Consider the following 26,404-nt stretch of genomic DNA (forward strand, 5'->3'; position numbering starts at 1 on the left):
GTGTGCAGTTTGTCTCACACTGTGCTGCAGCTGAAGGTCCAGTTGCTGTATTTGACAGGGAGAGAAAAGACAGAGAGCTACGTTCACTCAGAGATGGAGACAGATAAGAAAGAAGGACAGGAGAGGACGAAGAGAGCTTAGAGTTAAAGGAAGGATGCTCAGTGGAATTTGATAAACTGGAAATTTAAAGATGCCATGTTCCTGCAAAACAAACAAAGCTATGCTAACTTTGTGTTATTCAAATGTTCCATGAAAATCCTGTTTAGTATTTCAATGCAGGATAAACATGTGGTGGATTCAGAGTACAGTCACACACAGTGCCCGTGGTGCTCATGGTCCCAGGCAGGTAACAACAGGTGTAGCAGAGATGAGTTTACATGTAAGTTGATGATGCTGAGGTTCATCCCCACTTGCTGAATCCACTGTGACCCCTGACTGTGCTCATGTTACTGTGTAGGTGTGGAGGTGAAGTCACCCTCCACCATCAAGGCAACACAATCGGTTTTACATTCTCTGTCACTGCAGGTGTTCTACACAACAGACTCATGCTGAGTACATTCATTACAATTAGAATGTGCTTTTGTGTTGAAATACTAACAAAGCACAAGGTTCAGTTACTTGTATACAAACATGGTTAGTAGCAGAGTACTTTTTCACTTTTACTTGAGTAAAGGAGTTTCTTCATTACTTCACGTTTTACTGGAGTACTTTTAAACACAGGTATCTGTACTTCTACTTAAGTAAAGAAAGTCTCCTGTAGGTGTGAGGAGCTCCATCAGGGTAGATGAAGGAACAGCACCGTCCACATACTTCTGCACAACTTGAAACTTCTTCTTCTCTGGTTTAATTGTTGTTTTCACGCTGTGACGTCACGTTAGAGCAGCCGCAGCGTTGAAAAAGCTCAGTCCTTCATCCTGAGCTCTCATCATCGTCATGATGTTCAGCCCCTCCTCTCCAGGTTTGTGGCTGAAGGTGACGTGAGTCACTCGGATCACCTTCCAGGTAGCCTCGTCACCTGCTTCTCATTCTGCTGCTTCGTCACGGTGACGTCAGCACGCAGGACGTGAGGGGGCTTTAAAGGAGGAGGGGGGCCGGGATTCCTGAGGATTACCCGTCATGCCCCGCGGGTAAAGATGGCGACAGCTGAGCAGGGCAGCGGATCAACTTTCTTGGAGCGGCTCTGAGCGGATTTCCTTCCGCGGACGGAGCGTCTTAGCCGGCTTCAACCCGACCCACTGCCCTGAGCTCCAGCGCGGACCTCGGCGCTGCTGTCCGGCCTCGGATCGGTCCGGAGCCCCCTCCCTTGGCTCTCCTGCTCCTCCGGAGGAGCGGAGCTCGGACAAAGTTTCCTCTCCTCCCCGGGACCGAGCGGCGCGGACGGGGCCTCAGGTAAGTTCGCGCCGGGCGGGGTGGGGGTGTCCCTGGTGCGGGTCTTCATGACGAGCCGCGCGGCTCGCGGAGCGCGGAACTGGGCCATGGTGGGCCAGTTCGCGTCGGTTTGACGGCCTGCCCGCGGGGGGGGGGTGTCGTGTTTGTGCCTGTCAGACAGAGCCGAGGGCGTACAGCCGCGGCCCCAGCAGCCAATCACAGGACGAGCAGGACGACCCTAGAACGGGGGGCCCAGGCCCTCAGCGAGGCCCCCGGCAGTTTCAATTGCGACTTTATTGATGCTCAGCAAGAAATGTCAAAATAAAAGCCTGTCAATGTTCGATCAAAAGTTTCATTAGAGCGTTATGACGACATGACAACGATAAAAAGAATGAATCCTGATTTTAAAAGTTCAGCAGAGACTTCTGAGCCGGCGATGGCGGTAAACCCAAAACGTCTCCGCTGTTCAAACACGTCACTGATTTCACTGATCTGAGCTCAGTTACTAGACAAAGCAAACCGGCTTCAGTGAGTTAGCATGTAACAGCCAGAGGTGGGAGTTACCGCACGACACGACGTTATCGCGATACTTCGCTCACCACTCGACGTTATTGTGTCGAATTGAATCAGGTTATCAAAATTCATCTTTGTTTATTTGTTTGATCCACAACGATCGTGTTTGTCCCGCATCAGGTTTTTTCTCTAAAAGACTGACGGTGGCGTCCGATGTGATTGAACGGGCTCCAGTTATTTCATCGGTGCTGAGTTCTGAAGAAATGAATGGTCTCCAGTTTTTATGGAAGTTTAATTTGAATGCAGAGACAGAATATCAACAAAATCACGTCACGGTTTTTCGTTTGAGCCAATTTAAAATAAGTTTAGTGTTTTTTCACAGTGGTCATGCTATTTAATAAATTATTGATATGTGGTGGTCCTGTGAGAATGGCGAGGGCCAGCAGCTCTGACCATGCCCCAGCTGAGATACATACATGTCCTTCATTCACACTTCCCAGCAGTCCCCACAAACATACAGTAAATACTAATAAACAAAGCGTAAAAACACGAGCGACTCCAACATTAACTCGTGAACAGTTGGCTAACAGACGCGTGTCCGTCACACATGGTGATGGAAACTAGGACTGGGTATCGTCACTGATTTCTAGAATCGATTCAATTCCGATTCACAAGGTCCCAAATCGATTCGATCCACGATTCAATTTAATTCGATTCGATTTAAATCTGGGAAATTTTGACAGTCAGAAATATTATAATTCAGATCAGAACATTTACATATTTTTGTATCTATAAAAAGGAAGCTGACACTCGCAAGACTTTATCCAAGGTGTGAGCGTCACAGCAGAGGCCTTTGTGTCAAAGTAGCTGAAGATAAAACACAGAAAAACATGAAGGTGATTTTCCTGGCCTGGATTTTATAAAAATATTCTGCAGTACATCAAAAACGAAAGAAAACCATTAATTAATGAACATTACCTCTGACGTTACAGCGGTTTTATTAGAGACATGGCTAAGCATTTTGCATTTTGAATAATATTAAAAAGTTTAAATTTGTTCAGTATTGAACAGCAGAAATGAGGTTTTCTTTTCGGAAGAATGTAAAAGGGAAAAAAACAGCGGCTGACAGCCTGTAAGCAACAGTAGACTTGTGTAACAAGCAAGCGAATAATGAAGAAAGGGAAACTGTTCAAGAGAGAGAGAGAGAGGGTGGGGGGGGAGGGAGAGAGGGGGAGGGAGAGAGAGAGCTGCGCATCGCAATGGAAGCAAAACAGTAAAAGTGAATTCATGACGATGTTTATGTGAAGCGTTTGGATCTTCTTTTGCTGCTGGTTCGGTCAATATTGTTTGGAGAGAGATCAAACTAACAGCTTTAGAATCAGCGCATAAAGGGCGTGAACACAAAGCGCCGACAGATCAGAGTCAGCGAGCTGTCGGCTTTCAGCCCCGACTGTGAGAAAGGCGACATCTCACTGATTCTGATCCGCTGTGTGTTTAAGTCTATGTGCAGAATCCCTGTACCTGCTCTCATTTACTGTTTGGTGGTTCTTGAAATTTTGTGAGGTTTAACCTGAGATTCTGGCATTTCGGACAAAATAAATTTATATTAAAAAATCGATTCAGGATTTTAATGAATCGATTTTACGTTATCCAAGCCAGAATCGATTTTAATCGATGAATCGATTATAAAAAACCCACCCCTAATGGAAACGTATGCCCTTTCTCAATTCTCAAGTACGCGAGTCCGCGCTCGCGTTCTCGGCGAGTCAATTGTACAATTGGAACACCAGCGTACTCGATGATGTCACAGGTCCAGAGTTTTTACTGCCGTCGCCTTTTAATTTAACTGTGATTAATATGTTATGAAGCTTAACTTTGATCTCAGCCAAACTGATTTACTCAGGAACAAATAAAACACTGAAATGATGATGATGATCTAAGAGACTTATACATCATGTTTAACCTCAGTAGTGAAAGACTGCGGGTGCTTTGAAAATGATGTGCTGGGAGTCCGCTGTTCTCGCCGGGTCTAGTGACTCTTGACCTCCCAGTCAGCTATCGAGCTCGTCACAGACGTCTCTGAAAACATCGGAGCACTTTTGCGAATATGTGATGTCTTGATAAATCGAGCAGATATTTGAAGTTTACACAGCTACATCCTCACCTGAAAATATTTTGAAAGTTTTTTTTTGTGACCCAGAAAGAGTAATGCTTTAAAGGTTTTAGCCGCGCTCCTCCGCCATTGCCGCGTTTGAGTTTTGGACGAAATGCATTCTGGGATATTTAGCTGTACCAAGTCCACACGAGCCACCACCGATGCATGCTCGATAAAACGGGCGGAGCGAGAACACGTCCGGGAATTTTTCTCAGCTTGATGCTTTGAATTTGAACAGTACTTGGTCTCCGACTGACGACGGATCACGAGTCCACGAGAACGCAAGTACGCACCAATACGCATATTGAGACAGGCCCATAATCTAACCAACGTTACATTTATTGCATTAATATGTGAGATGTTTAAATTTTAAATACTGGGGGGAAAGTAACCATGGAAACTCTCAGCAGAAGCAAAAACAACACATGCAGTGGAAGAAGAGAAGTTCTGTGTAATAATGAGAAATGACAGGAAACGTATCGATTACATGAAGAGAGGGAGGTGCACAACATCGGAGGGTCAGGAGCTGAACGCCAGCCTGTGTCACACATCAGACGCCTGATGATGCTGAAACTGCAGCACCTTTAGACAGACATCTAGTGTTCAGCTTCGCTGTCTTTCCATTTCAGGTCGCCACAAACACACAGACAGTGCGAATAAGTATATAGAAGAGAGATTCTACTGGCTCCACTACATTTGTCTGACTGACTGTGTCGGGGTAAAATAAATTCATAACCTGTGATCAGCTGCATGTTTCTGATAGAGTCATGTCGTGTCACTGTTTTAAGGTGGAGCTTTAAATGGGCTCGTTTTTCATCCCCAAACAGAAAGTAAACACAAACACTTCCAGCTGTGTTTCTTGGTTACAATCAGGCATTAAAGCTGATTTTATACACATTTACATATATATGATTGGTGCTCCTTATTTGTATAGTTACTCTTTTATCAGGAGTACCATCACCGTAAACTACTCTGATATACTTTTTATTGTTGCTCAGCACTCGTCAGACAGCCTTCAGCCGGCTTGTCCGTTTCTAACCCGAGGGAATCTGGTTTCTTCTGTGAAGCCATCAGTAGCATCATTCCTAATAGATGTATCAGTTTCTCATGTATTCCATTATCCGAGCGTATGACCGGCATATAAAGTAACGACTGTAACACTGCATCAATTCCCAGCATCCTGTTTTTGAACACGTTTCCAGCAAAGAAGTAATGGACGCCGAAATATATGTGTCAACTTCCTGATCTGCCCCCGACCACAACAATGCAAACACGTGACATCAAATATGATGTGACGCCGTACATCGGCCTGCCTCTTGATATATAAAGCATATAAACACGTGCAGCAGCAACAACTTGGCACAAACACATCACGACCGTGTCCTGACCTTTATTTTCACTCTGGTGCTCAGTAACTCTGCTCTTTGTACTTTTGACTTGAAGGACATCTCCTTCAAGTAATACACAGTAATACACAGTAATACACAGTACAGCTGTCTGTGACTTAGGGCTGCCACGATTACGTCGACTATCAAAATCGTCGACGAATGGTTTAATAGTCGACGCCTCGTTTGAAGCTTTGTAAGATCCTGAAAGACGCAGGAATAAGTAGCAGGATTTAAGAGTGTAATAACTGACTGAAACAGAAGATGGCAGCACTGCATGTACAAGGATGCCAGCTGCCGTTAAACCCCGAAGAAGAAGAAGCTGTGTCCGGTATCGTAGCTGTGTCCAAATTCAGGAACCACATCCTCCTCTGGCCGCATTTGTAGGCCGATTACGTTACAGCGACACGACGAAGACTGTCCACATTCGAAGACTCCGACAAATGCGCCAGATTTGAAGGATGGGTCGGGTGTATACTTGGTGGCCCAACCTATCCCAGAATTCATAGCCCAGCTCAGTTTCCAACAATGGCGGCAGCTAGTTAGTTTTAATATTACTCTTATTATTCTTTCTGGGTCACAAAATAAACGTTTAACATATTTTCATGGAGAATGTAGCTGTGTAAACCTCAAATATCTGCTCAGTTTATCAAGACACCGCATATTTTCAAAAGCGCTCCGACGTTTTCGGAGACGTCTGTTACCCACTAGCTCGATAGCTAGCCGGGGTCAAGGGTCACTAGAGCCGTGAGAACACCGGACTCCCAGCAAATCGTTTTCAAACCCACCGCCGTCTTTCGCTACTCAGGTTAAACATGATATATAAGTCACTTAGATAACTTAATGTTATTGTTTGGCTTTTTTCAGTGTTTTATTTGTTCCTGAGTAAATCGGTTTGTCTGAGATTAAAGTTATAGTTTTTACACAGCTGAATAAACGTCAAGCAGACAGCTGATTATCAGAAGTGTGAGATGCTCGAGAATTTACTCCGGTGTCCTGTTATATTTTAGAAAGCAAGGAGTTTATTAAACTTCACCGAAACAATCTGCAAATGTCATTAACATTTAATAAACTATCATCTTGTCTTTATTTTTAGTTAGCACAGACCTTAAACACTTAAAGCTGAAAGCTAATGATAGTTATATAAGAGCAGATGCTGCTGGTGCAATAAGCTGTACGTTTTACGTCCAATGGATGATGATCTGATTAGTCGACTAATCAGAAAAATAATCGGTGACTAGTCGACTATCAAAATAATCGGTGACTAGTCACTAGTCTGAGCAGCAGCAGCAGTGAGTCAGTCTCCACAGGCACCCGTGTTAAAATAAACATGTTTAGTCTCTGTGGATAATTTCCTTCTTCATAACACAGGTATGGGGAGGATGTTTCTGTAACTCACCTGTTTTCATTATTATCACCTGTTTGAGGGGCGTGGCCTCTGACTGACAGGTGGATGATGACACAGGTGGATGTAGCTGCTACCTGTCTGCTAGCTTCACCTCTGCACCGTGTTTGTGCTGTTGGTAACTTTTGGAGCGTTTCTAATGACATCACCCGACCAATAACACGGCTGCTGGGAGGTCACTGTACTAACAGACCGTCCATAAAGGCGGAGCTCCTGTTTGGGTGCACACTGAAATTCTGGGATTTTGATTGGTTGCTGCTGCACCATCTTGTCCAAATATGGTCATTCCTAGAAACGAAAAGCAACGTGGAGGCAGAAAAAATGCCGAAATTAAAATGGCTGAAATTCAGCAAGGCTGTGTCCGTCTTAGACGTACAGTCTGTGGTGGCGTGTTGATCGTTGCTATGGTGAAGGAAGGTGTCGACACTGCGCCATCGAGTTGCTGCAGGCTCAGAAAAACATTCTTTGTCGGCTGGAATGAAAACAGGAAGTAGAACAATGATGGTTTCCTGCTCCTACACAGTTACTGCGAGCTGATTGGCTTACAGTTCAGTGTGTGCTCACCTGAGGCTACGGGGTGGTTCTCAGCGAGTTTTAAACGTGCCTCAGACACCTGAAGGCACCGCTGTGGGGACCTCTGGGGGAGTCTGGCTCGCAGTAATCTGATTACAGCATGAGACACAGGAAGTGAAGCTGTCCACCCCCCCTTTTGAGCCCCCTGCTGTGAGGTCTCATACACTGAGGTTACGGCTCTGGCGTGTGTTCTTGCAGGTAGTGAGGGACACTCTCCGTCATTTGTGTTGTTGTTGGAGTGACGAGAGGAGGAGGCGGAGCTCACAGTTGACTGAGACACCATCTGTCCTCGCTGTCTCATGAGGAGAATTGGACATGCTCTGCCGCTCGCAGGACACATGAGCCACAGAGCTCACCTGCTCAGGTGTGTGTGTGTGTGTGTGTGTGTGTGTGTGTGTGTGTGTGTGTGTGTGTGTGTGTGTGTGTGTGTGTGTGTGTGTGTGTGTGTGTGTGTGTGTGTGTGTGTGTGTGTGTGTGCGGTTTCATGTTGAGGTGAGTCACATTCAAACCAGTCAGCTGGTATCAGCTGTCAGGTGGAAAGGTGACTGCTGCTCGGCTCTGATAGGACGCCTCGGGTATCATCGTTAGCTGTGAGATGGCCGAGCGCTCGGGTTTCAGATGATTTCATTCGGTGTGATAAATCAAACGCACCCTCTGCTTCTTGGTGCCGAGGTCAGGGGCAGGATCCCTGCATAGGAAGTTTCGGTGACCTTTGACCCCTTATAGGGTCTCGGGGTTCCCTCCATTTGTTTGAAGCTAATCTCGCAGCACCGTCACAGGCCGCCATGCACTCGTTGCTGTTAGCTGTGATGCGACCTCTGCCACGCCCATGTTGGTTTAGGTTCAGGGCTAACTCTGGGGCAGCATCACTACTTATCTGATGCATTGCCATGACAGCTGATGCAGCAGACCCAACCTGTGTTAGATCAGAGTCAGTCAGCAGAAGTCTGTGCCTGTTGGCCAATCAGATGTCTAGAAATGGCGTCGGTGCTCCTGTTGGTGAGTCACGTTGACTCTGATTGGAGGCGCATCGGTAATTAAACGAGCAGAACTCGAGTTAACTTGAGTGCAGCTGTGAGCGCGCTTGTCTGCTGGATGCCACAGGAAGTGCAGTCACATGATCACAGAACCTGCGCCAGTCGGCACCAGCTCAGCTTCATGTGAGGTCAAAGGTCACGGAGTTTTACTGCGTCGACCTTCAGAGTGTCAGCAGTATTACTGCTAGTATCAGTAATCCTAGTACTGCTCTTTAGTCGCACTAACCCTCTGAGCAGCTTTGTTATTTACTGGCACAGCAGTCACATGACCTCCGCCCTCACAGATCCATCCTACCCATAATCCTCTCTGAGTGGAGATAAACCTCTGTGGCATGTATATTGACACACACACACTCCCGCAGCAGGTGGTCATCCTGACACCGACCCTTGCCTCCGATTGGACGGTATTGATCACATATGTGTGATGGGTGCAGGAACCTTGTGGTGCATTGTGGGAGATGCGGTTTGCACCATCCAGTCTTTGTGATCTCGCAGACACGGCGCTGCGGCTGCTGGATTCCCAGCATGCCATCTGCTGCAGTTTGACCTTCAGCCGTAGATGAGTGAGCTGTGATGTCAGAGGCAGGTGGTCAGCTGCACTTCCTCCCAATCAGACGGCCGTGACGTGGGCCTGCAGAGCCTGCGAACTGACCCGGGATCAGCTCAGCTCACTGTGTGTTTGGGCGAGTGTGTCTCTCAGGTGTTGAACTCCTCACTGTGATTGGTCAATGAGCAGCTCAACCTGCTAAATCAGTTCATGTTTATGTGAACACGTGTACACAGAGCAGGGCGATATGACCAAAAATATTTATCACCATATACATTTGAAAATTTGTGATAACGATATAACTGACGATATAATCGACACGAGACAAAATACTTTACAACTCCTCAACTTTATTAGTGCAAAAAACCCCATCAATGTATTTCACTGAAACAAGCAGCTGTTTTTTATCTGCATTAAAGTTATATAAACATGTAACAGTGCAAATTCCTCGCTGACAGTTTAACCAAAAGGCATTTCCAGTGGAAACTGGCCGACACATCCTCAGCATAACCATGTCGTTAGCTTGATAGCATAATTGCCTAAGTCATTTTTTTGTGTTTTCGGAAAACAAGAAAAAACTAATTTTCTAAATATCACATGCATATTTTTAATTGATATTTTCACAGAACATTTAAGTATATGTGAGGAAAAGTATGGAAAAAGAACAAAACCCAACATCATTTCTTTTGTCTAATAAAAGTGACTTAGGCAGATTATGCCTATGACTTAGGCAGTTTTTCTTCAAACTATAAAATGAACATGACATACTATAATGTAACCATAACACACTGTAACTTTTCAATTTTAATCACAAAATGGCAGCTAGAGTAAGGAGACTTACTCACTTCACCTCACCCACCCATTACTTTGTTTGCAACAAAAAAGTAATCTTTTAACATGGTCATAACCTCTTTGATTGAATGAAAATACATTTAGTGACCAAAAAACTAAAAAAATATGAACTTTTACCAGATGTAAATGAATCAAAAAGAAGAGCAAGGGCTTCACTTGCGGTCAACCTCTTCTTCTTATCAGCCATTTTGCATACATCAAAACTGCCTAAGTCAAATGAATGACTTAGGCAAGTATGTTTTTTGACTCTTATAAGTGTTGTGATTGGCCAATGACATAGGCAGACGGACAGGATGATGCAGCAGTGGTAGGGGAGTAAAGTTAGGCAAAAATCTCAATTTGACCAAAAAATGACTTAGGCACTTATGCTATGAAGCTAACGATGTATAATATCCACAACACTTAAAAAGAGGTCATACACACACAGTACGGTAATATTATGTTGAAGCACAGTACGTATCACTCCGCGAGGCTCCGCCTACGATAGCCGTAACGCTCCGACAATCCATCAAGCGGTGCGGCTTCGTAGCTCAGCAAAGTCGTGCTGAAACATCTGACAGATTTTTGTGTACCACATAAAATCGTCTCGAGGTCAGTAAACACAACCAGAGTTCATACATAAGGCACACGGGATTATAAGGGGCTCTGTCGACTTTCAGACAAATCAAAGGATTGATTTTAAGTGCGCCGTATTTTCCAAACAACACGGTAATAACGACGGCCCGCTAGCATGCGCTACCAAAAATAGTGCTTTGTTGTGTATCTGACGGACCAAAGCTAAACCAGTTCCACACCAGTGAAGCTGCAGCATTTTACAAACCAGTTCAGGTTCATGGTTTCACTCAACGATCCGCTTTCGCTCTTCTCATTCTGCGTCGCCGCCATGCTTTTTTCCGCCATGTGCGTATGTAAACAAAGGCACTGCGCATGTGCGTTTTACCCATATTCTATCGCCATATTTCATTTTCTTATCGTTGCCCAACATCATACCGGTGTTACTGTGAACGGTGTGAGATGGCCCAGCACTACCTGTCTGACACACCTGTGCAGGTTCAGTCTTGGGGAATAACAAACGTGTTGTGTATATTTACATTTTTGCTCATAAATATGTTTCTGTTTTATTTCATTAAAATTTTATTTTTTATTTGTTTCTCCTCTGCAAACGTTTTATTTTATTTTCAGCCAAGTTTTTCTCACTTTGGTCTTTACTGGTGTGCACGTGTGTGTGCGTGTTCTTCGTCCTGCGCCTTGTTGGCCTCAGTCTGCTTCCTGTGTTGTGCGCTCGGCCCTCCTCTCGTGTCCTCTGTGTGGCGGCGGCGCTGACTCGTGTTTCCGTTCCTCCATCTTGTGTTTTAGGTACTTTCAGGCAGCGTGAGGGTTGCACGCCGGCAGGAGGAGGATCTGTGTGTGCGGACATACAAGGTGAGGATGTGTTTGCGGTCTCTGCTCTTTCCTGGTGAGGGGTTCAGATTCTGCTGCAGCCGTTGCATGACCAAAGCGGTCATGTCGATTGGCCAGGTGACATCTCCATGGTGACGCTGCAGGTAGCACTCACATTCAGCTCTTCGTTCGAGCTAACTGCAGCTTCATGTGGAAAGGGTGAAATCTGACCCGAACCCGCAGCCAGGATCAGCTACAGGAGGATTATTCTGAGCATCACTCGTGCTAAGCTGCTCTGGCCTGGATCAGTCTGACGAGCTCACACCATTGGCTCGCTGGGTCACGGCCGCACTTCCTGTCTAACAGCTGCTCTCTGTTTCAGGCTGGATCGTCCTGTGGATGACCTCGGGACTCGCTCATCCTTCAGGTACAGACACCGGCGACCCGATGATGATGTCACACACACGTAGCACATGTACATTCACCTGTAATAGCCAGCAGAAGGAAGGGGAGAGACTAATCGCCCAGAGCGTGTAACCGAAAGACTTTCCGCAAGCCGCAGTAAGCTCCTCCTCCTCTTCAGCTGTCGGTCGTGTCATCACGCAGGTGAGCCGTTTGAGGGGCGTTTGTCCTTCTAACATGCTGCAGGTCTGTCTCGCCATCGCCGCTCTCAACTCCGCAGCTTGTCATCAGATCTGCACTGTTTTTGAGGTCATTTAATAGAGGAAAGGGCCCCACCCCAGCCCCTAATTACGTCTCCCAGCAAACTGACACATCCTTGGAAAGTTGGAATTAAAATTAATTGCAGCCAGTTTGTGATTAATTACAGCGCTCCCTGACCACGTAAAAGGTAGCACGCCTGGGGTGGACGACGAATGGTGGGTGTCTGCGTGGTGTTGGGGGACAATTAAATTCATACTTCCACCTTTAGATTTGAGATATTGTAGCTTATGTCGGAGAAGGCTCTCCTTTACCAAGGAAACCGAGACGGGAAGCAAAGAGACAGCGGCGCTGTCGTCTTAATAAAATGTCCTCGTCTTCCTCCTCACCTCAAGCCTGTGCTGACGTCATGGCGCTAACACACAAATGCATAAACGTGCTCATTTATTCCCCAAATTGTTCTAAGTGCTTATTATAATTACTTATTAGCAGAATAGACATGAGATCCTGCCGTCAGATTCACGCGTCCTAAAAATCCCACGTTCCCTGTCAAAGACAGTCTGGTTACATCGTTTATTATTATTTAAGAGTCCAGCAGCGTCCAGAGGCTAACGGCTGCCCTACTCCCAGAAAGGTTCAGTGTATCGTCAGCAGCTGTTGTCGGTCAGCAGTGAGCTCCTCGGACTCCTGTCAGAGTTTTACAGGCGTGTCCAGAGGAAGCAAAGGCAGACGCTTCCCACACGGCATTGACAGCTGAGGTAAACGGTGACCTGACAGCCTTCAAAGATGGGAAAATCTCCCTCACTCACTGTTCAGCTGCCTGCTCTCTGCTGACCTCTAGTGGTGACATTTTACACGCAGCTGTCAGATCGATCCAAACCAGCAGCAGCAGGTTCAACACCGATCTGTGACCGTCTCAGAGGCTGAGTCGGCTGGCTGAACTTTGCCCTCTTTTCAGTGTCTTCCTCTTGCCGTGTCTCGTACAGTCTCCATCCCCATCATATGACATCACGTGGCCTGACTTTACTACCCCTCCATGCGTTGCTGTTGATTAACCTTCTGTCTTCATGTAAATGAAAGTGGGCAGGACTCGGGTTTCCTGTTGGCGTCCTCACATGCGGCGTGTTCTCCCGCTGAAATCAGTTCATTCATTTTCCAGTAGCTCCCAGTTCAGGCGCTGTGGTCCGTTTCTCACAGGCGTACGCAGCTGATTTTAAACGCCGCTGCCTTCGACTTCACTCACAGAGCAGAGTTCATTTCAGCAACATCAGAGACGTCCGGAGGGATTTGTCTTTCGTGAAATGATCCAATATGAACTTTTAAAGATTGCTGATTTATAAAACATTAACAAAGCTTCAGGCGTGTGCATGTGAGCGTGCACATAGGCGTGTGTTCGTGAGGTGGAACAGAGGGCGTTTCCATCGTGTGGAGAAGCTTTAAAGGACGTTCAGTGTGACATCAGAGGTCCTCACAGAGGGGGGGGGGGTGTGTGTGTGTGTGTGTGTGTGTGTGTGTGTGTGTGTGTGTGTGTGTGTGAGAGAAACAGGAAGTTGCACAGTGATCAATGGCCTGCCATTGGCTCCCCAAGGGCAGGACGCGGTCATGTGATGTGCATTAATTGGAGCAGAGAGTGGCGGGTGCGTGTCTGAACACTACATTCACACGTTACAAATCAGAGCTTTGACCTTTGACCTCCACATGCCAGTTGAACGTCCAGTGAGCTCACAGTCAGTCAGAGCAGAGCGCTGTGGCAGCTGTAATCATGTGACATCATCATCAGCTGTTAGCACATTAGCAGTGTTAGCTCCACTCTGTCACATGCTAACATTAGCGTTAGATCAATGCAGCTGCACTTCCTGTTCTGGAAACAAACGCAATCAATGAGAGGCCTGAGGGACGGACACGCATGCACACACACTTTACTGTAGTGGCGAGGGTGTATTTGATGCTGATGACGGGCGACCGAGCATCGATCTGCACACACAGAGAGAGGGTGAGGGGGCGACGGTTGCAACAGTCTAGTTGCGGTCGAGGCGTTGTGGTGGGTGGTTGTCGGGCGTCCGAGTCGTTTTGTGCCTCCTCTAACTCGTCTTCTCCTGGCAGGACTGACAGACCGACACGAAGTTACACAGGAAGGAAGCACGGCCTAGGATGGCGAGTGCGGCGCCGGCCAGGAAGCCATACCGTAAGGCTCCACCGCAGCACCGCGAGTCACGCCACGCCCTGCCCACTGCTCCACCGCCACCTGCACCGCAGCCCGACATCAATCAGGTAATCAAACACACTTTAAAGACACCTCCACACCCCCCGCAGCACCTTGTCCGTCAGCGGCTGTCTGGCGATGGGATGAGGCCTGGCGTCCCAACCCTGCCGCCGCCACTCTCAGACAGCGAGCTGGAGGTTTCCAGCCTTTCCAGCCTGGAGCTTTGCACCCCGCCGCCGCTCTTCAGAGGACATATCCACCAACCCAGCTCAGCGAAAACCGCGGTGGCGGGCATGACTGCATCCGGTCACGATGCCATGATTCCTCACCGAAAGCCGCGACCTCAGCGCGGCACGAGTCCTCGCAATGTCAAGACCTCCATTAACACAGGAAACCAGGCTTTCCTGGGACATGGAAGCCCCGCCCCAGCCCCGAAACACGCAGTGAGCTGCAACCCTCGAGGAAGACATCACCACCTCAATTACTGCATGAACGCCGCTGGCCGGACGCGGACCGCCAGCGCTCCTCGGAGCATCCTGAAGCAGCCGACTTCACTGGGTGTGGAGACCTATGACATTATCAGGAAGTCAAAGTCGGTGGAGATGCTAGATGACGGCAGAGGGTGGAGCAGCGCCAGCCGGTGCCCTCCAACCCGTTCTCTGGATCGGGTAGAGCAGCAGGGGCTGACCTGGCGGCGGTCCTCGTCCCCGCCCTCTCCTGTCAGGACTGACTGGAACTGGAGGATGCAGGCGCTGCAGGAGAAGGTCCGCTTCTCTAACTTCTTGGATGAGATCACCTGTCGGGTCCTTAGCCCCGCCCGCCTAACACTGCTCGGCAGGTCGGCTTCTAAAGAGTATATAAGCCCCGCCTCCCAGCGCCGCCACCCCGCCTACAGAAACCAGCAGGTGGAGGGGTCTTCTGCAGACCGGACTCGACGCTGGGACGACTGGGTGGCAGCGCTGCAGCGGCCCGGAGGCACGCAGGAGGAGGGGGCGGTGCGGGAGACCGCGAAGCAGCAGCAAGGGTACAGAGAGTGGGCAGGGACTAAACGGCAGGTGAAAAGAGGAGTTAAGGTGGACAAACCTCCTCTCTCTAATCTGTCACTGCTGTCACACATCAAGGTAGGTCCACTCCACCTTTACCCCGCCCCCAACCATTTCCTGTTGTTCTTTTCCTGCTGCGGGTGAAAGGTCACCAGTCCAGGGTAGCGGACTGGTCTTAGCGGTTCACACTGAGCTCATTAGTTATTGATCATCAAGATGACATCACACAGGGGCCACATACAATACATAGGACACCAAACTCCCAGTGACGCACTCTGACCTCTGACCTCGCTTTGACCTCTGGTTGTGCACCCCTTGATTTTTGTAACTTGTGATTGGCTCTTCAGCGGTTACGCTGCGATGTTGTCTCCGTGCTGACACCATACTGCAGCAGCTTGTTGCGCTTTAATGGCGGGTATACAGGGAGTGCAGAATTATTAGGCAAGTTGTATTTTTGAGGAATAATGTTATTATTGAACAACAACCATGTTCTCAATGAACCCAAAAAACTCATTAATATCAAAGCTGAATGTTTTTGGAAGTAGTTTTTGTTTGTTTTTAGTTTGAGCTATTTTAGGGGGATATCTGTGTGTGCAGGTGACTATTACTGTGCATAATTATTAGGCAACTTAACAAAAAACAAATATATACCCATTTCAATTATTTATTTTTACCAGTGACACCAATATAACATCTCCACATTCACAAATATACATTTCTGACATTCAAAAACAAAACAAAAACAAATCAGCGACCAATATAGCCACCTTTCTTTGCAAGGACACTCAAAAGCCTGCCATCCATGGATCCTGTCAGTGTTTTGATCTGTTCACCATCAACATTGCGTGCAGCAGCAACCACAGCCTCCCAGACACTGTTCAGAGAGGTGTACTGTTTTCCCTCCTTGTAAATCTCACATTTGATGATGGACCACAGGTTCTCAATGGGGTTCAGATCAGGTGAACAAGGAGGCCATGTCATTAGTTTTTCTTCTTTTATACCCTTTCTTGCAGCCACGCTGTGGAGTACTTGGACGCGTGTGATGGAGCATTGTCCTGCATGAAAATCATGTTTTTCTTGAAGGATGCAGACTTCTTCCTGTACCACTGCTTGAAGAAGGTGTCTTCCAGAAACTGGCAGTAGGACTGGGAGTTGAGCTTGACTCCATCCTCAACCCGAAAAGGCCCCACAAGCTCATCTTTGATGATACCAGCCCAAACCAGTACTCCACCTCCACCTTGCTGGCGTCTGAGTGGGACTGGAGCTCTCTGCCCTTTACCAATCCAGCCACGGGCCCATCCATCTGGCCCATCAAGACTCACTCTCATTTCATCAGTCCATAAAACCTTAGAAAAACCAGTCTTGAGATATTTCTTGGCCCAGTCTTGACGTTTCAGCTTGTGTGTCTTGTTCAGTGGTGGTCGTCTTTCAGCCTTTCTTACCTTGGCCATGTCTCTGAGTATTGCACACCTTGTGCTTTTGGGCACTCCAGTGATGTTGCAGCTCTGAAATATGGCCAAACTGGTGGCAAGTGGCATCTTGGCAGCTGCACGCTTGACTTTTCTCAGTTCATGGGCAGTTATTTTGCGCCTTGGTTTTTCCACACGCTTCTTGCGACCCTGTTGACTATTTTGAATGAAACGCTTGATTGTTCGATGATCACGCTTCAGAAGCTTTGCAATTTTGAGACTGCTGCATCCCTCTGCAAGATATCTCACTATTTTTGACTTTTCTGAGCCTGTCAAGTCCTTCTTTTGACCCATTTTGCCAAAGGAAAGGAAGTTGCCTAATAATTATGCACACCTGATATAGGGTGTTGATGTCATTAGACCACACCCCTTCTCATTACAGAGATGCACATCACCTAATATGCTTAATTGGTAGTAGGCTTTCGAGCCTATACAGCTTGGAGTGAGACAACATGCATGAAGAGGATGATGTGGACAAAATACTCATTTGCCTAATAATTCTGCACTCCCTGTATACAGCTGCGTGCGTGTGGTGACGGCGTGTCGGTAAGCCGAGCTACGGCTGCAAAGGGTATGGTGGCCGCTTCAGTCCGTCCAATCATGTGACAGTGAGACGGAGAGCAGAGCGCAGGGCGGAGTCCAGAGTGACGCGCATACACACAGTTTAAAGTGCAGTTTGTTGTGTGTCTGATGATGTCGTGTTGTGTTTCAGGAGGCGTTGTCGGACTCGGACAGGATCAGGTGAGTCTGTTTGAACGTAACTTCCTGTCTGTCACGCCTTCTCATTAGCTTAGCCGTTAAAACAGGAAGCTGGGCAGCATTTGTCATCAAGCAGCTTCAAACTAAAGGACGTGTGGGCTGTTTGTCCCGTTAGTGTCGGTTATTAACAGGAAGCAGCTTTTAGTTCAGCCAGGGTCATGTGGTCTCTGAACAGGAAGCTCTGTCTTCATCACTTCCTGTCTCCTCCCAGAATCCTTCAGCAGCAGAATGAGGACCTGCGGCGCCGCCTCTCTCTCACCACCCACAAGATGGAGGCCATGGAGGCGGAGTTTGACAGCAACCGCCACTACATGGAGGCGGAGCTTAGCCGGACTCGAGACGACCTGGACAAGATGAGAGACAAGTTCCGCAGGTGGGTGGAGTCAGTTCATCAGGAATGAGAGTGTCAGTCGCACCGCTCACTCTCTTCCATGAAGTACACTTGCAGTACTTGTACTTTGATGTTTGCAGTACTTGTACTTTGATGAATGGTCCCGTGCAGCTGTACGCTCACGGTTGAGTTTTCTTTAACCAACAAACGCGATCCTCGCAGCGCCGATAAAATCAGCTGACCCTTTCCGTACGCGTGTGCTTTGCTCTGATCGAAGGTTAATCAGCTGACCGGCCTGCGCCCGAGTCTGCACGCGCTCCGTCACGCTGCTGTGTGTACTGTGTTTCTCGCAGATCAGAAAGTACTTGTTCATGTACCTGTCAGCGACGCCCGCCGTCACAGCCACACGTGGAGTCCGGTCGTCTCTTACGCGACCCATCCACGTGGCGTTTTCTCGTCTCTACAGGCGGGGAAACGCTGATCACAGCGCCGAGTCTCTATCTGCTCCGGCTCAACACTCTGGCCTCCAATGAGCCTCGCCTCCAGCGCTCTGCTTCCGTGTCTGACGCGGCTGCGATTGAAGGGTCGAACGCACTGCTGCAGTCTACGGTCGGGCGAGCATTACTCATACTGGCGCTCTCTCTCTCTCCCACCTGCAGACTCCAGAACAGTTACACAGCGTCTCAGAGAGCCAATCAGGATCTGGAGGAGAAACTTCACGCTCTGGTAAACCTCTGCCTCTCACTCACCTGACCTTTGACCTTGAGATACTCGGGAGCGCCATAGCAACAGGGTTGATCGAGCTCATCCAATAACTGATCAATACCTGAATAAAAACACTGAGGCAGCGTATTGATCACCTGTGGGAGAGCCACGGTTACAGTTTGGACATGTTTGTTCAAACAAAATGTTCTGTGTTTTTACAAATCCACTGAGCATGTGCAGTGACCTTGGGTTACTGGGCAGTGCAGGGGTGTGTTATGTTACTGAGTGTGTGCATTTATGGTGATGTCATCAGCAGGAACGGCGTGTTCAAAAACTGTCACAGTGACTATTCACGCAGCACAGACAACGCTAGCTGGCATTGGTGTTGAAATTGAGTCAACTAATCACTAACAGTGCCAAATGAGTGTCAAGCAGCATGACTCCACCCACTGACTCCAAATGAAAGAAACAATGAGCTGCTGTGGCTCCACGGGCGTTTCAGAGAGGACATTAGAGTGAAGCTGCTGTTCGGTCTTTAAGTGATGACTTATGAACCCTGGGTCTAAACTGCTCTGTTTATTAAGGCTGTTGTGCTTTTAACATGTTTTAATGCTTTGTATCTTGTTCTGTTTAATCTGAACAAGCCACTAAAAACAGTCAGTGATCACTGTCGGCCTCTGTTTTTATTGCAGCTGCTTAGTTTTAAACCCTTATGATGTAACTGCAGCCCAGCCCATGCAGCAGTATATGAATGACTAACCTCGTATTGTGGATGAATAATCTCAGTTGTTCTCCTGGCTGAAGTTTGGTCCGTTTACAGCATCCTGCCATGCGATTGCATTTGTCTCTAACCATCGGGAACCTTCACGTTAACTTTTATAGAGTGGAAAGAAGTTAGCTTCATCCTCCAGCTTCACTGTTTGTTATGCTAACATAGCTGTGTAGCTAGCGATCACATAGGACATCATTATATACCAGCTAGCCCAACTTCAGTAACCCTACAAATGTCACTGCTGTTTAGTTTTCTGTCTTCATTTATGCTGGAAGTGATAACAGAGCTTACGTTTGGATTTGTTTCAGAAACCTCTCAGTCAGAACATGCTATGTCCTGTTTAGGTAGAAGCTAGGGAGCTAACTTCCTGCTAACTTCTAACTCCGTTAAATGTCATAAATTCCGTTTTCATGGATGCCTGGATGATAAACTTAATTGTTACACCTGGTAAAGCAGCAACGCTGATCATTTTATTAAAGATGAAAGAATTTAGACAGTTTTTAACTCTCTGTGATGCCGCAGTGTTCGTTTGACTTTGGGACCTGAAGCGGAGTTTGGACCCGGAAACAGCTCATGACGTCAGACTTAAAGATTGGATATTGGGTGTCAGTTTATTCGTGCTAGCATGCTAGCATGTGAGCCAACTGTCCCCAGGTTCATGCAGTGCAGCGGACTCACAGCTAGCTGGCTAACTGTAGCTATGTTGCTAACATTATTGCTAACAGGCTATTTTCCAGTTTCGCTGAGCAGCTAACGTTAGCCTGTTTGTGTCTGTGGTCAGTTTTTATTTCACTCCTTAGGATATAATTTACAGGCACAAAGTGATGTAGCGTTTACTCTCCGCAATGGCAATTGTTAGCCAGCTAGCTGTAAGTGGTCTCTGACACGGGCAGCGTCATAAACCGCTGTATTTCTGGTGCTCAGGTGTGCACGCTGCCGAACACGCAATGACTCAGTTGGCTGCAGCTCACTGAGTGGGCACAGGGGGTGCCAGCGACCTCTGAAAGTTTGGGTGGGAGCTCAGCTGGGGTGGGTGGGGTTAGAGGTGGTGAACAGTTGACAAACTTCCTGTTTTTGTCTGACTGTCGTTCTTCATCTGTTTCTTTCTTTCTCCTTTTTCGCACGCTGCTCCCTGGTGGATTGACTCATCTTCATCACCTCCACCTTCATCACCTCCATCCTCATCGCCTCCATCAGGCTGCTGTCAGTCAGACATGGGTTCATGCAGTTGCGTTTCATGTTCTTCTTCCTCCTCCCTCTCTGTCCCCCCTCCTCCTCCTCCTGTTTGAGCACCAAGTCCTCTCGTTCAGCTGTTAAACTGATTTTTCTGGGAGAAACCTGAGCAGCTTTGAGAGGCGTGAGCTCAGCCTCCATCAGCCTCCACCTGTTCCTCCTTTAGTGTTACTGTAAGTTCTCTGTGACCGAGCTGGACTGAAGATCCAGCTGATTTCCGCCTTAAAGACTCGGCTCGCTGCGTTTTGAACTTTTTGGGCTTGGTGTTCAAACTCCGCCCGTCTCCGCCAATGGCGGTTGTGCATCCAGTTTTTTGTTTTTTGTTTTTTTTTTTTTTAGCTTTTAGGTTTTCTGAGCTCGCCTGACGAATCAGGACGAACTGAAGGTTCGTCTTCAGGAAGAGACGATTAAAAACGTGTCCGATATTACCGAACATTCACGATAGTGAGGAAAATCATTCCCATCAAAAATACTTTTCTCCCGGAATATTTTCTCAAGTTTGTTTTTCCTCTTTTGGAGAAATATCAAATCTTAATTTTAAATCCCGACTTTTCTGTTTGTTGGATAAAAATGTCGTTTGTATTTTTAGAATCAGACTTTGTTAAAATGTTGATTTAAGACTAAATATTTGTGTTTCTTGCAGCTTTTTAAAAAACATATTTTGATATAAAATGTTTCTGGAAATCAGAACTTTTGACATAAAAAAAATGTAAAAAAAAATAGCGATTTTTTTTTTTTTTTTTTTTTTTTTTTTTTTCCCCTTCCCAGAGCTGCTGTGAACAGCACACTTGTTGGTCAGTAACAAATGGTGCTCATTTCCACCTGCAGTGGGCGGAGCTTGTCCATTACATTCTCCGTGGTGCTGCACGCGTGCAGAATGCGTTCCTCTAGCTGCGGACGAAGGTCCTGATCTGACGATGAGCAGAAAACTGATGCTCACGTTTGAGACGTGCTTGCAGAGTAAAAGCTGAACATCGAGCTTGTTTTCCAGCTTCAGCGCTTTGATCGGGATCTTATCGATCTTATTGATCTCTTAGCACACGCCACTGCTTCCCATAATGCATCTGTAAGAGCTGCTGGCTTAATGCAGCATTCAAATGATCTGGGAAAACTAGCTTAACTTCACAGCGCTGGCTGAAGGAGGACTAGTTTGAAAAGCTGACAGGAGAAGCTGAGCTGCACGGAAAACTACAAACATGTTGCCCACACGGAAAAATGTGCGATTCAGTTTTTTCCCACATGATCTGAATGTAGGTTTCCACTGAAGGCCCACCTGCTGTTGCCTCAGGCTCCTGATTGGCTGCTTTACTGTGACTGATAGCTGGTACGCTAATGCTTTGTCTTTACCCCGCCCACAGCTGCGGAAGGTGGAGAGGGACAAGAACACGATGGACCAGGAGATCGTGCAGCTCACCAACAAACTGCTGGAGGCTAAAAACACAATCGACCATCTGGAGGAGCTCAACGTGAGAACAAACAGTCACTTGTGTAAAAACGTTCAGCTTCCAGGTCAAAGTTCAAAGTGTCAGGTGTTTCACAGTGAGACGACAGGAAGTAAAAACTACTGTGTGATAACTTCCTGATTGTCAAGACTTGCTGTGACCCCATTGATGGTCTCTGTAAAACCATTGTTCTGCAGGATGGGCTTTTATTTTGTTTAATGGTGTCTGTTTCCTCTGAGCGTGCTCTGACTGATGCTGTCTTCTGTCTGCAGGAGCGCTACAGGCAGGACTGTAATTTGGCCGTTCAGCTGCTCAAGTGCAACAAGTCGCACTTCAGGAACCACAAATTTGCTGATGTGAGTAACTTTTATTATTACGAGTGGGAAATGCTCTGAATCTGCAGTCTCTCAAACGTCCAGCAGGGGGCGACTCTGAGAAAATGAACCTCCTGCTCAGCTGACCTCTGACCCTAGTGAACTGTTTCCTGATTGTTTTGAGGTCTGAGTGAAACAAACGTGAAGTTAATTTGGGAGGATTTTAGTCCCTGTGGCGTCACAGCACTGCAGGAAGCAGCTGAGGGCGGGCCTACCTGTAGTTATCAGGGCAGTGTAGCTCAGCAGTGTCTCTGGGTTCAAAGGTCACATCTGCCTCTCACTCTGCTCCAACTGTGGTAGTTTCTTGCTCCAGCTGACAGGCAGAGTGTCAGTACTGAACGTCAGAGCTGACGTCACTGGAAGGTCCTCGCCGCTGCAGATGGCGAGGAGTTTTCCACTGGTCAGCAGGAAGCGGGCAAATGAATCTCCAGTATTACGCTTTAATGGAGGAAACTGGCACACGCGCTAATGCCATTAAAGCGTGAGAGTGGGATCGATCTGCTGCCTGCATCAGACCCATTAGTTTAGAGACACACACGGATATTTCCAGGAGTGTGTGTGTGTGTGTGTTTGTGTGTTTGTGAGGACTACTGACTTTGAAATGGGTCACCATGACAACCACTGCACATGACTTCAGCTCTGCGCTGGATTTCTGGAACAGGAAGTGACATATTTGGGTGAGAGGCGTGGTTATCTGGCCGTAGGTATCAAAGAGCTCCAGTTCAGGTGAAGCCTAGCAGACCATTAGCAGCAAGAGGCCACGCCCCTAATAATGGAAACCTTAAACCTCAATACAGTTTAGACAAGTGAGTTAAAAGCATCCTCCCCATGGACAGGTGTTACATTTGTCTCTGACTTTTCTTTGATATATATATAAAACTGTGTCATCTGCATCTCGTGATAGAGGTGTTACCGTAGAGACCAAACAGTTTGTGTGTTCGGCCGTAAACACGTTCATTTCTGCTGTGATGTTGTAACTTGGGGGACTGACTCACTGCTGCCTCTGCTGATTGTTAGAGGTACTGCAGGTTCTGTAACTTCTTGTTTTAGACCTACAGTTTATTGGCTGATGAAGACTTTAGTTTGTGACCCTGTCTGTGGAGCTGAGTACCGAAAGAACGGGAATTAAACGTGTGTGTGTGTGTGTGTGTGTGTGTGTGTGTGTGTGTGTGTGTGTGTGTGTGTGTGTGTGTGTGTGTGTGTGTGTGTGTGTGTGTGTGTGTGTGTGTGTGTGTGTGTGTGTGTGTGTGTGTGTGCAGCTGCCCTCAGAGCTTCAGGACATGCTGAACAAACACATGAAGAGCAGTCTCCCAGAGCGAAGCCCCGCCCCCAGCTCTCAGGACCCAGACACGCTCAGTTTGACGCCCGCCGACGTCGTGCCGACCTCGGTCATCGCCCGTGTCCTAGAGAAACCCGAGCCGCTGGTCCTGAACTCTGCCCAGTCCAGCAGCTGCGGCCGGCCCGTCGCCGAAGACGTCTTCGTGCACGTGGACATGACGGGCCCCGGGGGGTCAGAGGGGCGAGGCCGGGAGAACGGTGCCGGTCAGGAGGCGTCGCAGCAGAACGGCTCGTGTCGCAGTCAAAGCAGCTTGGATGAAGAGGCAGGTGGAGCTCCATCTTTCGAGAAGCTGAACCCGTACCCGGCGCCACCTCCACCCCACCCCCTCTACCCCGGGCGCAAGGTCATCGAGTTCTCGTCGGACGACAAAGTGAAGATCCCGAAAAACTCGCCGCTGCCCAACTGCACATACGCCACGAGGCAGGCCATCTCGCTGAGCCTCGTGCAGAATGACGACGAGCGGTTGGCACCTGGCAGCCCCGCCCCCTCCTCCTCCTCTGGAGCCCAACAGCGCACGCCACCATCACAGAGAGATGCCCCCAGCGAGCCGCTGTCCAGTCAGTCCAGCCCATTCAGCAGCCCGCCTCAGGTAACTGAAGCCCCACCCACCATCACACTAGTTAAATCTCAGATGCGAGCTTACGACGATGATGATGATGATGATGATGATGATGATGATGATGATGATGTTGTTGTTGTTTTTAACCCCTCCCACTCAGGCACCCAGTGTCCTCGCGAGCTCTGGCAGCTCTGAGGAAGACCTGATCGCCAACTGGCAGCGGATGTTCGTGGAGAAGATGGCGCCGTCCAGCGACGGCACGCTGCTGCACCGCACGTCCTTCAGTAGCCAGACGGCTCAGGAGCTGCAGAGGAGGAGGCAGGTGGCGGTGGGAGTGGGAGTGGCCTCCTCCTCAGACCGGCACAGGACGGCGTACTCTGACGGTGAGGAGGGCTCGTCGGCACGCAGCTGGACACCGAGCCGTGGCTCCAGCCTTGACACAGACACCGACACCGAGCAGCGGGTGGGGAGGCGGGGCTGTTACGGCGGCAGGGACTGTTCGGAGGAGGAGGGAGAGCAGCTGCTGATGAACCTGGATGATGACGGCGGGAGCGGGGACACTGCAGTCACCGTGGTGACCAGCCCCGGTGACGCCCGCAGGGAGCTGGAGGAGGAGGGCGAGAGCTCAGGGGAGGAGAGAGACATCCTGCCCCACGAACTGCCCGTCATCTCAACCCGTCTAATGGACTTGGACCCCGCCCTTGGCGCCATCGCGCTGCATCGGCCCCAGAAGAGCCCGAAGAGGATGGGAGTGCACCACCTGCACCGGAAAGACAGCCTGACCCGCGCCCAGGAGCAAGGCACACTGCTGGACTGATGCTTGCTCGCCCCGCACTGTGCTCCACTGACCTGATGCTGAGGTCAGAGGTCACACCCATCCAGGATATAGCCATACTCTACCGTATGCCGAGCTCGCCGCCCGACCCGGGTGTGTGCGTGAGACACGAATCACTGTCCACATACTTTTGGTCTGATGACGTGTCGAGAGTGGTGATGATGTAGCAGAGAGGAGACATGGCCAGAAGTATGTGGACACGTCAATCGTAACATTTGGCAAACCGTGTGCACGTGTGCGGGCGTCGTTCACTAACAATGCGTCCACACAAATCTGTGATTTCTGTTTTTGTACCCGAATCCGTACGCGCAGTCAGAGAACGCTGCAGCGTCCACGTCACATATTCAGCACTCCCATTAGCCTGACCGTCACTTGGTTTGTTTACGTTTGAACCGTGGTCGCTCCCGTGGAAACACTGTGGAAAGCTCCGCCTCTTCTGGCCTCCTTGGACACTATTATTCAAGTTTCCTTTTCTTCGCCTTAGACACGTAAGCGTGTGTCCTTGGATAGAGAAATGGGGGCGGGGCCATATGTGGATAGTATGCTAATTATATTGCAATTGCGCAGGGCTGGTTAACGGATTAACGGCCGGTACACATGTGAATCCAGCTGTAATATGGCGCCGTTTAAGAACGTTTCCACGCAAATATTGGTGAATGAGGCCAATAGAGTTCTGATCAGCTGATTATCAATCAATCATCAGATAATGTCCATCCGTATGTGGACAGCCTAAACCGAAGTTTGACGTTTCTGTGAATTTGGAAAAGAAATACTTTTGACTGGTTGGTTCTCCACGAAGGTGTCCGCATATTTATGTCCATATGGCGTCTTTGATTCTGAGTCTGCATATAGAGTTTATACAGTATGAGCAAAAGTATGTGGACAATTAAAGGTTCAGTTAAATTCTGAACAATCAACATTCAAAACCACGTCGTGTGTGTGTGTGTGTGTGTCAGAGCAGAAAAACAGATTTTAAAAGCAAAACTTTTATTTTGAAGAGACACACACAGACAGTGCCTCGCTCGCCCTCAGTCCCTCACTCTCTCACTCCATGGTTGTGAGTGTGACACCGGGCACACTAAGTCTTTTTACTAAGACTTATTTTGAAGTCTGTACTAATCATTGATTTCCTGTTGTTTAGTCAGCTGATGGATTTGTTGTGGAGCTGCAGACTGAGGTTTGACCTTTGACCCAGATTCACCTCTGCCCCCTCGAACACCCAGCCTGTGGGTTGGGGGCGGGGCTTCTTCTCAACTCACACCTGGAATGTACCAGTTTTGTTTTTTTGCTGTCATGTTTTTGTTTTTTTTGTTGTGAAATATTGAGTATTGATCTGTTATTAGTTTTATTGTTTGCCGTTTATAGATTTGTGATTTTTGATTCCCCCCCCCCCCCCCTGGTCAGTTTGTGCTTTTGTCGTGCGTCTACAGAAGCCTGTCGGTGCCAGAAATGCTCAGTTTCATTT

At 48.1% G+C, this 26,404-nt stretch overlaps 1 protein-coding gene across 5 annotated transcripts; it reads left to right on the plus strand.

The window, feature by feature from the left end:
- The first annotated feature begins 1,082 nt into the window (after positions 1-1,082).
- tjap1 (tight junction associated protein 1 (peripheral)) lies at positions 1,083-25,681 on the plus strand. 5 transcript variants are annotated; one of them, XM_026189983.2, is made up of 12 exons: positions 1,083-1,389; positions 11,192-11,257; positions 11,598-11,642; positions 13,979-14,146; positions 17,303-17,331; positions 17,561-17,722; positions 18,340-18,406; positions 20,355-20,384; positions 21,749-21,856; positions 22,105-22,188; positions 23,466-24,134; positions 24,265-25,681. In XM_026189983.2, exons 4-12 carry the CDS (start codon positions 14,027-14,029, stop codon positions 24,919-24,921), a joined length of 1,926 nt encoding a protein of 641 aa, XP_026045768.2. In that variant the 5' UTR covers positions 1,083-1,389; positions 11,192-11,257; positions 11,598-11,642; positions 13,979-14,026; the 3' UTR covers positions 24,922-25,681. The 5 variants fall into 5 exon arrangements, with proteins under 5 accessions (XP_026045768.2, XP_080143774.1, XP_080143773.1 ...); XM_080287648.1 differs by lacking the exon at positions 20,355-20,384; XM_080287647.1 differs by lacking the exons at positions 1,083-1,389; positions 11,192-11,257; positions 11,598-11,642 and adding an exon at positions 11,682-11,821.
- Positions 25,682-26,404: the final 723 nt, after the last annotated feature.

This window comes from Astatotilapia calliptera, chromosome 13 (assembly GCF_964374335.1).
Source record: "Astatotilapia calliptera chromosome 13, fAstCal68.1, whole genome shotgun sequence".
NCBI lineage: Eukaryota > Metazoa > Chordata > Actinopteri > Cichliformes > Cichlidae > Astatotilapia > Astatotilapia calliptera.

Coding starts and splice junctions, on each gene's coding strand:
- tjap1 (XM_080287645.1), top strand. CDS start 14,222: ATGAGGCCTGGCGTCCCAACCCTGCCGCCGCCACTCTCAGACAGCGAG. Junction 20,385..21,748: donor GTCAGACATGGGTTCATGCA/GTTGCGTTTCAT, acceptor CCCCGCCCACAG/CTGCGGAAGGTGGAGAGGGA. Junction 24,135..24,264: donor CATTCAGCAGCCCGCCTCAG/GTAACTGAAGCC, acceptor CCTCCCACTCAG/GCACCCAGTGTCCTCGCGAG.